The following is an 11,259-nucleotide window of genomic DNA, read 5'->3' as shown; positions in this document are numbered from 1 at the left end:
AAACGCGCAGGCGCAGAGCTGTCGGTTCGGGAAAAGCGAAATGACTCACTATTTTGCAGGAAGACAGAATTTATTGCATCAATTATTTATCTGATGTAACACTTTTTGGCAGAGGAAGGGGAGGGGATGGTTTTTGCCGTAATCAGGGTTGCCATCAAACGGATACTGACGGAGGCACAGGGGAGAAAGCGGGATAGGAAAATATCTTGCTATAATTTCACAATAAATCGGGTAAGACATTCCGAAACACAAATAGCTATTCTCACACACAGGAAGCCAGCCACAAACATTAATTAAAAAGGTATCTATGGGCGCGTTACATGACTCTTCAAAACTGGGGTGGAAAGGAGACTGGTTTGAGGCATTTGTCTTCATTTTAAAATGTGTTTCTTGTTAACCAGAGTATAGTCCCTGTTGGTTCGACTGCACCGTTTCCCTGCTCTCCCTTTTGCTGCGGGGATAGTAAATATGGCTGACACTGACCACTGCAGCTACTAGTGTAGCTAATGTACCGTGCTGGTTGCAGACGGCATTTACCTTACATTGCAAGACATTGTGTTGTGATGTCTTCAATCGATGAAGCGATCACTTGATTCAGAAGTATTGGTTACAAAGTTAACTAGCTAGGTAGCTATCAATCTAGTTAGTTTGGTTTGTTTGCTAAGTAGCTAGTCAGCGTAAAGGGGCATTTTTTTTCGCCAACAGATTTGGCTAGACTGCTTCAAAGACTAATGTTAGCCTGCCCAGTCAAAGACAAGTTGAAAACAGTGTTGTAGCTAAATGTGCAATACAACAAATAATTGTCTTTACATAGCTAACTAACTAAACTGATCAACTATCTTATAAACTGTGGTAACTTTTTATACTTCAATGTAACTAGCTAACTACTTAGGATTTCAGTTTGTTGTAACATAATCTGGCCAACCTAACAACTGTTAAATGATCTTGAGGCATTGTGCCGAGTTCCTCAGTCTGTGGAGCCAGTCCCAAGCTTCCTATCTAGCAACCAAAGCAAAGGTCACATTGACTGCACAATGTCATGAATGAAGATCAGCTCGACAGACTATTCATTCAGTATCAAGTGTGTCTGACAGCTATTTATCATATGTGTTAATTTGTATCCTACATTTGATGCCAGTCTGTTGAGCATTTAAAAAGGAGAAAGTAGACCAGGGGTATTCAACCTGGGGCCCGCGGCCCCCAAGGGGTCAGTGAAAATATCTAACATCTATTCATTTAAAAAATGTTGATTACTACTCCTTGCCATTCACGTGATGATAAGACAAGATGTGAATTTTTTATTTTTTTGCTAACATAATGGGGGTCGCTGGTTTGCCTGGGTGGAGGTCCCTGGGCAAGAAATGATTGAAGACCCCTGAAGTAGATGCTTTACAAGTTGATTAGGCTAATATTCCATTCTGTGATTGGAAAATATCTGCACAAATGGATGACAGTTGGCATGATGCCATTCATTCTGCCTTTGTCATAACTCATGTCTGATTAGCCTATGTGATTTTACGTGATTGAAATTTTAATTCACTGTTGCCTAGGGTCAGGTTTTCGAGACTACTCAGGGATTGAAATTAAGGTCTGAAAGTCAGTTGCCCGTTGGGCAAGTCAGGTGTTTTTTTTGGTTGCCCGGAGATTACATGCAGAAATGCCATATACAGGGCCTTCAGAAAGTCTTCACACCCCTTGACCTATTCAACATTTTTTTTGTCACTGGCCTACACACAATACCCATAATGTCAAAGTGGAATTTTGTTTCTATACTTTTTTACTAATTAATAAAAAATGAAAAGCTGAAATGTCTTGAGTCAATAAGTATTCAACCCCTTTGTTATGGCAAGCCTAAATCAGTTCAGGAGTAACAAATGTGCTTAACAAGTCACATAATAAGTTGCATGGACTCACTCTGTGTGCAATAATAGTGTTTGACATGAATTTTGAATGACTACCTCATCTCTTTACCCCACACATACAATTATCTGGTCCCTCAGTTGAGCAGTGAATTTCAAACACAGATTCAACCTCAAAGACCAGGGAGGTTTTCCAATGCCTCGCAAAGAAGGGCACCTATTGGTAGATGGGTAAAAAAAAAAAAGACATTGAATGTCCCTTTGAGCATGGTGAAGTTATTAATTACACTTTGGATGGTGTATCAATACACCCAGTCACTACGAAGTTACAGGCATCCTTCCTAACTCCGTTGCTGGAGAGGAGGGAAACTGCTCAGGGATTTCACCATGAGGCCAATGGTGACTTTAAAACAGTTAGAGTTTAATGGCTGTGATTAAGAGAACTGAAGATGGATCAACAACATTGTAGTTACTCCGCAATACTAACCTAATTGACTGAGGGGAGCCTGTATTTTATATATATATATATATATATATATATATATATATATATATAAAACCTTTATTTAACTAGGCAAGTCAATTAAGAACAATTCTTATTTACAATGAAGGCCTACCAAGAGGCAAAAGGCCTCCTCCGTGGACGGGGGCTGGGATTAAAAAAAATAGGCCAAAGCACACATCATGACGAGAGACAACACAACACTACATAAAGAGAGACCTAAGACAACAACACATGGCAGCAACACAACATGGTAGCAACACAACATGACAAAAACACGATAGCAACACATGGAAGCAGCACAACATGGTAGTAGCACAAATATGATACGAACGTTGTTAGGCACAGATGACAGCATCCTGCTTGCAACAAGTCACTAAAGTAATACTGCAAAAAAATGTACTTTATGTCCTGAATACAAAGTGTTATGTTTGGGGCAAATCCAATACAACACATTACTGAGTACCACTCTCCGTATTTTCAAGCATAGTGGTGGCTGCATCATGTTATAGGTATGCTTGTAGTCATTAAGGACTGGAGAGTTTTTCAGGATAAAAAATACATGGAATGGAGCAAAGTACAGGCAAAATCCTAGAGGAAAACCTGGTTCAGTCTGCTTTCCACCAGACCCCGGAAGAGGAATTCACCTTTCAGCACGAAAATAACGTAAAACACAAGGCCAAATCAACACTGGAGTTGCTTACCAAGAAGACAGTGAATGTTCCTGAGTGGCAGAGTTCCAGTTTTGACTTAAATCTACTTGACAATCTATGGCAAGACCTGATAAGTGTTGTCTAGCAATGATCAACAACCAGTTTGACAGAGCTTGAAGAATTTTGAAAAGAACAATGGCCAAATGTTGCACAATCCAGGTGTGTAAATCTCTTAGGGAATTACCCAGAAAGACTCAGAGCTGTAATCGCTGCCAAAGGTGATTCTACAAAGTATCGACTCAGGGGTGTGAATACTTATGTAAATGAGATATTTCTGTATTTCATTTTCAACCATTTGCAAAAATGTCTAAAAACATGTTTTCACTTTGTTAGATGGGTGAGAAAAAATATATTCAAACCATTTAGAATTCAGGCTGTAACACAACAACGTGGAATAAGTGAAGGGGTATGAATAAGTTCGGAAGGCACTATACAGTATTGCTTGCATTTCACCCAGCATAGGGGAGGAACCAGAAAGATCAGTACTTGAGTTCTTTGTAGTTTGGTTATTGTCAGTAAAAACATTCGCAGAGCAGGCTCAACATGCCCAACTGCTATAAATGCCACACCTTTTCTGTTGTTCACTTAAAAAAATGGGGAAGAACGAGAAAGATCAGCTTGGCCATTTTAATTTATAGGATTCATGTAATATTTAATAAATATAGTACCTAACATCCGATTTGGACCAACATTTTTTTCTAACAGTGAGTTAGACATGAGGAATCCAAAGAAATGGTAAAAAGCCACCCACGGACCCCCCAACAACGAGGATATAGTATCAGTTCTCTGTCTGACAAGTAGTATGGAGCTGCGGCTCAGAGTATTGTTTCTTCATCCTATGTAATGTATTCTCAGTGAATTTAGTGATGTTTTTTCCCCCCTGTTCAGAGAAATTAGTAATTGAAGTTGTTAGGTTTATGTCCCATCCTATGTCCTGATATTACCAGGTTCTGACCTCTAGATGGTGCTGTTCCTGCTACAGATTAAGCCTACTGTAGACCTATTCCATTTCTTTGACAAAACCCCCCCCCTGCTTTTAGATGGAGATCCTCCATTGCTTTTTAGTCCTGGAGTAAGTAGAACAGCCCTCAGTGTCCACTATGAACAGATGGCAGATGTGGCATTATTGATCTGGTGGTTTGTGAAAAGGCTTGTGTTGTGAGTGGTTTTACAGAAATCAGTCCTAATAGTCATGCTGCTGATTTGATTCTCATGTTGGTCTAAAAAAAAGACTGCAACATATGAATGGTTTGTAGTATATAGGCCTAGCTGTTATAGTGGTCTAGTTGTAGTAGAACCATATAATTATAATTATTCATGAATCGATTCTATTCATGATTTAATGATTAATGACTGATTCATGAATCGTTCTAGTTCTATGAGTAGAACTGACAGTACATGGCTAGTTTAATCTTGAGTGTTTGTTTGGGCATGAATAGCCTAGTCGTGGTATCTACTGGTAAAATCTGAATGACATAGGCTAGTAGATGGCTAACAAAACAGGCCTCTCCTTCACCTTGGCGATCATCACTTCAACGTAAACAGACTACGTACATGGCTTGGATACATTCCAACAATGCATATATGACACCTGTGTCGTCAAGGTCTCTCACTGTTGCCATGACATCCCCACACAAGTGGGATGGAAGGGGTTCCTTTATCCTTTTTTCCATCTTGATGTGGGAGCCTGCTTTGGTGTGAAATAGGCTAGTTAAACAAACAATGCTTTCCACTTTTTTTGATTAAGTGCAAAATTAGACATTAAAGTGACTGAATATCTTCACGTACAGTGTATTCGGAAAGTATTCAGACCCCTTACACTTTTTCCACATTTTGTTACGTTACAGCCTTATTCTAAAATTGATATCATTATTTTTTCCCCTCATCAATCTACACACAGTACCCCATACTGACAAAGCGAAAACAGGTTTTTAGAATTTTTTGCAAATTTATAAAATATAAAACAGAAATACCTTATTTACGTAACTATTCAGATCCTTTGCTCTGAGACTCGAAATTGAGCTCCGGTGCATCCTGTTTCCATTGATCATCCTTGAGATGTTTCTACAACTTGATTGGAGTCCACCTGTGGTAAATTCAATTGATTGGACATGATTTGGAAAGGCACACACCTGTCTATATAAGGTCCCATAGTTGACAGTACATGTCAGAGCAAAAACCAAACCATGAGGTCGAAAGGAATTGTCCGTAGAGCTCCGAGACCGGATTGTGTCGAGGCACAGATCTGGGGAAGGGTACCAAAACATGTCTGCAGCATTGAAGGTCCCCAAGAACACCATGGCCACCATCATTCTTAAATGAAAGAAGTTTGGAACCACCAAGACTCTTCCTAGAGCTGGCCGCCCGGCCAAACTGAGCAATCGGGAGAGAAGGGCCTTGGTCAGGGAGGTGACCAAGAACCCAATGGTCACTGACAGAGCTGCATAGTTGCTCTGTGGAGATGGGAGAACCTTTCAGAAGGACAACCATCTCTGCAGCACTCCACCAATCAGGCCTTTATGGTAGAGTGGCCAGACGGAAGCCACTCCTCAGTAAAAGGCACATGACAGCCCGCTTGGAGTTTGCCAAAAGGCACCTAAAGACTCAGACCGTGAGAAACAAGATTCTCTGGTCTGATGAAACCAAGATTGAGCTCTTTGGCCTGAATGCCAATTGTCACGTGTGGAGGAAACCTGGTGGTGGCAGCATCATGCTGTGGTGATGTTTTTCAGCGGCAGGGACTGGGAGACTAGTCAGGATCGAGGGAAAGATGAACGGAGCAAAGTACAGAGAGATCCTTGATGAAAACCTGCCCCAGAGCGCTCAGGACCTCAGACTGGGTCGAAGGTTCACCTTCCAACAGGACAACAACCCTAAGCACACAGCCAAGACAATGCAGGAGTGGCTTCGGGACAAGTCTCTGAATGTCTTTGAGTGGCCCAGCCAGAGCCCGGACTTGAACCCGATCTAACATCTCTGGAGAGACCTGAAAATAGCTGTGCAGCGACGCTCCCCATCCAACCTGACAGAGCTTGAGAGGATCTGCAGAGAAGAATGGGAGAAACTCCCCAAATACAGTTGTGCGAAGCTTGTAGCGTCATACCCAATTAGACTCTAGTCTGTAATCGCTGCCAAAGGTGCTTCAACAAAGTACTGAGTAAAGACTCTGAAAACTTATGTAAATGTAATATTTCAGTTTGTTTTATTTTATACATTTGCAAAAATGTATAAAAATCTGTTTTTGCAAAGGGTCTGAATATTTATGTTAATAAGGTATTTCTGTTTTTAATATTTTATAAATTTGCAAAAAATTCTAAAAACCTGTTTTCGCTTTGTCATTATGGGGTATTGTGTGTAGATTAATGAGGGAAAAATTGATTTAATCGATTTTAGAATAAGGCTGTAACGTAACAAAATTTGAAAAAAAGTAAAGGGGTCTGAATACTTTCCGAATGCACTGTATATCGGGCTCCCAAGTGGCGCAGTGGTCTAAGGCACTGCATCTCAGTGCTTGAGGCGTCACTACAGATCCCCTTGTTAGATTCCAGGCTGTATCACAACTGGCCGTGATTGGGAGTCCCATAGGGCGGCGCACAATTGGCCCAGCGTTGTCCGGGTTTGGCCGGTGTAGGCCGTCATTGTAAATAAGAATTTGTTCTTAACTGACTTGCCTAATTAAATAAAGGTAAAATAAAAATTGAAATAAATAAATATCAGCATTTCTTTTGGTTTGCAGGTCTACCCAGAGTCCTGACGTGATCATCATCCCTGAACAGAAACATTGGCCTACCCCAAAGTCAGTCCTCAACCAACCGTGGACCATCTGGGTTGGATATCAAAGATAATCCGTCCCTATCCCCGTTATCTGGCTGCACTGGGTACCATAGACACTTTCTTTTTTCCCTCCCTCCCTGTTTCCATTTTCTGAATTGGTTGCCATATATAGATTTTCACGTTCTCACTTGTCACCTTCCTCTGACTGGACTATTCTATTTAGATGTATTCCCTGGCTATCGTCCATCTCTCTGGGCTATAACATAAATCATTAATGTTTTCATTACGTTGGTATTTTTACACCCCAGACCTGGTACCATAGATATTTTCACCCTAGTCTGGCAGCTAGACTGCTCCACGATACCCTGATGAATGAAGACCCCATTCGGGAAGAGTGCGCCGGGCCAGAGATCCAGAGCTGATGCAGGTTAGTTTGGCTTTAAAGGGATAGTTCACCTAAATTCCAAACGTACATATTGGTTTCCTGACCCTGTAAGCAGTCTATGGACAATGTATGACAGCAATCCATGCTTTGGTTTAGTTTCCTGGCACTATTTCCACATGTTAACATTTGAGCATTTGTGGTACAAATCCCATTCTCGCTCTTTATAGATGTGTTGTCGGCGTCCCAATTGGCACCCTATTTCCTTTATTACTTACTTACTTGCTTGCTTAATTAGGCCCATCGCTCCTTTGGGCTCATAGACCATGGACGACTCCTCTCCATCTCACTCTGTTCTGGGCAGTGTTCTCCAGCTCGTTCCACCCCATGCCGATTCTCTTTGTGTCTGCCTCAATCTCCGGCCTCCAGGTGTTTCTAGGGCGCCCTCTTTTCCTTTTGACTTGTGGGTTCCAGGATAGAGCTTGCCTGGTGATGTTGGAAACACCTGGAGGACATCTATTCCCTTTAGAGTGCACTACTTTGTACCAGGGCCCTTAGAGGCTCTGGTCAAACGTAGTTCTCTAATAGGCCTATAGGGAATAGGGTGCCATTTGGGACACACAGCTTTGTTGTTTTCTCTCGTTATCTTCAGGTGACACATAATCCGGTACATTTAGCCCACTGATAAGACTAGAGTAGCTACTGAATACATTTACTACAGTCATTTGCACTAGAAGAACGTTTGTGATGTTTCTCTTTTTTGTTTTTAATCTAAGGGCACACAGGTGTTTCTGCAAATATGAAGAAAAAGGACTCCCACAAGTAAGCCAGGAATCCTTATGCACTGTACTTACCTCAGCTTTGTGATTGTGCCTTTGTAGGAATTCAACTGTTCTAAATATATACACTTTGTGTAGTAGTATTCAATTAAAGCTGGTTCCAGGCTAGGGTAAAACCATCTGCTATCTGCTTAGTTTTTCCCAGGTAGAGAACATCAGTTGTGCTTGGTAAGATAAGTCAATGATTAAGTCTAGTAGTGCCATGCTGAGTACCTGATATCAGATACTGGTCTTAAGTGGCCTGCTGAAGAGAATACAGGGTTTTTATTTATTTTATTTTATTTAACCTTTATTTAACCAGGTAAGCCAGTTGAGAACAAGTTCTCATTTACAACTGCCACCTGGCCAAGATAAAGCAAAGCAGTGCGATAAAAACAACAACACAGAGTTACATATGGGGTAAAACAAAACATAAAGTCAAAAATACAACAGAAAATATATATACAGTGTGTGCAAATGTAGCAAGTTATGGAGGTAAGGCAATAAATAGGGCATAGTGCAAAATAATTACAATTAGTATTAACACTGGAATGATAGATGTGCAAATAGAGATACTGGGGTGCAAATTAGCAAAATAAATAACAATATGGGGATGAGGTAGTTGGGTGGGCTAAATTCAGATGGGCTGTGTACAGGTGCAGTGATCGGTAAGGTGCTCTGACAACTGATGCTTAAAGTTAGTGAGGGAGATAAGAGTCTCCAGCTTCAGAGATTTTTGCAGTTTGTTCCAGTCATTGGCAGCAGAGAACTGGAAGGAATGGCGGCCAAAGGAGGTGTTGGCTTTGGGGATGACCAGTGAGATATACCTGCTGGAGCGCATACTACGGGTGGGTGTTGCTATGGTGACCAATGAGCTAAGATAAGGCGGGGATTTGCCTAGCAGTGATTTATAGATGGCCTGGAGCCAGTGGGTTTGGCGACGAATATGTAGTGAGGACCAGCCAACAAGAGCGTACAGGTCACAGTGGTGGGTAGTATATGGGGCTTTGGTGACAAAACGGATGGCACTGTGATAGACTACATCCAATTTGCTGAGTACAGTGTTTGAGGCTATTTTGTAAATGACATCGCCGAAGTCAAGGATCGGTAGGATAGTCAGTTTTACGAGGGCATGTTTGGCAGCATGAGTGAAGGAGGCTTTGTTGCGAAATAGGAAGCCGAGTCTAGATTTAACTTTGGATTGGTGATGCTTAATGTGAGTCTGGAAGGAGAGTTTACAGTCTAACCAGACACCTAGGTATTTGTAGTTGTCCACATACTCTAGGTCAGACCCGTCGAGAGTGGTGATTCTAGTCGGGTGGGCGGGTGCCAGCAGCGTTCGATTGAAGAGCATGCATTTAGTTTTACTAGTGTTTAAGAGCAGTTGGAGGCTACTGAAGGAGTGTTGTATGGCATTGAAGCTCGTTTGGAGGTTTGTTAACACAGTGTCAAATGAGGGCCAGATGTATCAAAATGGTGTCGTCTGCGTAGAGGTGGATCTGAGAGTCAGTATCAGCTGTCTAGGGACACTACCATGGTCAGGGCTAGTATCAGCTGTCTAGGGACACTACCATGGTCAGGGCTAGTATCAGCTGTCTAGGGACACTACCATGGTCAGGGCTAGTATCAGCTGTCTAGGGACACTACCATGGTCAGGGCTAGTATCAGCTGTCTAGGGACACTACCATGGTCAGGGCTAGTATCAGCTGTCTAGGGACACTACCATGGTCAGGGCTAGTATCAGCTGTCTAGGGACACTACCATGGTCAGGGCTAGTATCAGCTGTCTAGGGACACTACCATGGTCAGGGCTAGTATCAGCTGTCTAGGGACACTTAACATGGTCAAGGCTAGTATCAGCTGTCTAGGGACACTACCATGGTCAGGGCTAGTATCAGCTGTCTAGGGACACTTAACATGGTCAAGGCTAGTATCAGCTGTCTAGGGACACTTAACATGGTCAAGGCTATATTCACACTTCAAAGAACACAATCTTTATGGGACTCCTGGAGACGGATCAAGGGAAGGAAAGAAAGCCGATCACACTTGTCTGTAATACATTGCCATGGCCTATATACACTACATGACAAAACGTATGTGGACACCTGCTCGTCGAACATCTCATTCCAAAGTCATGGGCATTAACATGGAGTTGGTGCCCTCTTTGCTGCTATAAAAGCCTCCATTCTTCTGGGAAGGCTTTCCACTAGATGTTGGAACATTGCTGCAGGGACTTGCTTCCATTCAGCAACAAGAGCATTAGTGAGGTCGGGCACTGATGTTGGGCGATTAGGCCTGACTCGCAGTCGGCGTTCCAATTCATCCCAAAGGTGTTCGATGGGGTTCAGGTCAGGGCTCTGTGCAGGCCAGTCAAGTTCTTCCACACCGATCTCGACAAACCATTTCTGTATGGACCTCGCTTTGTGTACGGGGGCATTGTCATGCTGAAACAGGAAAGGGCCTTCCCCAAACTGTTGCCACTAAGTTGGAAGCACAGAATCGTCTAGAATGTATGTAGCGTTAAGATTTCCCTTCACTGGAACTAAGGGGCCTAGCCCGAACCATGAAAAACAGCCCCAGACCATTATTCCTCCTCCACCAAACTTTACAGTTGTCACTATGCATTGGGGCAGGTATCGTTCTCCTGGCATCTGCCAAACCTAGATTTGTCCGTCAGACTGCCAAATGGTGAAGCATGATTTATCACTCCAGACAACACGTTTCCACTGCTCCAGAGTCCAATGGCGGCAAGCTTTACACCACTCCAGCTGAAGCTTGGCATTGCGTTTGGTGATCTTAGGCTTGTGTGCGACTGCTCGGCTATGGAAACTAATTTCATGAAGCTCCCGACGAACAGTTCTTGTGCTGACTTTGCTTCCAGAGGCAGTTTGGAACTCGGTAGTGAGTGTTGAAACCGAGGACAGACCTTTTTTATGCGCTAAGCGCTTCAGCACTCGGTGGTCCCGTTCTGTGAGCTTGTGTGGCCTACCACTTCGCGGCTGAGCCGTTGTTGCTCCTAGACGTTTCCACTTCACAATAACAGCACTTACAGTTGACCGTGGCAGCTCTAGCAGGGCAGACACTTGTTGAACTGACTTGTTGGAAAGGTGGTATCCTATGACAGTGCCACGTTGAAGGTCACTGAGCTCTTCAGTAAGGCCATTCTACTGCCAATGTTTGTCTATGGAGATGGCATGGCTGTGTGCTCGATT

At 42.7% G+C, this 11,259-nt stretch overlaps 1 protein-coding gene across 2 annotated transcripts in view; it reads left to right on the top strand.

Annotated features, from left to right (window-relative positions):
* The first annotated feature begins 146 nt into the window (after window positions 1-146).
* LOC311136202 (spindlin-Z-like) overlaps window positions 147-11,259 on the top strand; it is an 18,370-nt gene continuing 7,257 nt past the window's right edge. Inside the window, exons 1-4 of one of the 2 annotated variants that reach the window (XM_084170304.1) lie at window positions 147-231; window positions 6,811-6,952; window positions 7,157-7,275; window positions 8,007-8,052. In XM_084170304.1, the coding sequence (XP_084026430.1) occupies window positions 7,221-7,275; window positions 8,007-8,052 (101 nt within the window). In that variant the 5' untranslated portion in view covers window positions 147-231; window positions 6,811-6,952; window positions 7,157-7,220. The remainder of the gene's footprint in view (window positions 232-6,810; window positions 6,953-7,156; window positions 7,276-8,006; window positions 8,053-11,259) is intronic. The other variant, XM_084170305.1, reaches the window with a different exon arrangement.

This window comes from Coregonus lavaretus (assembly GCF_964263955.1).
Source record: "Coregonus lavaretus genome assembly, chromosome: 10".
NCBI lineage: Eukaryota > Metazoa > Chordata > Actinopteri > Salmoniformes > Salmonidae > Coregonus > Coregonus lavaretus.
Note: the sequence above shows the minus strand (reverse complement) of the source record. Positions and strands in the feature narration are given on the sequence as shown.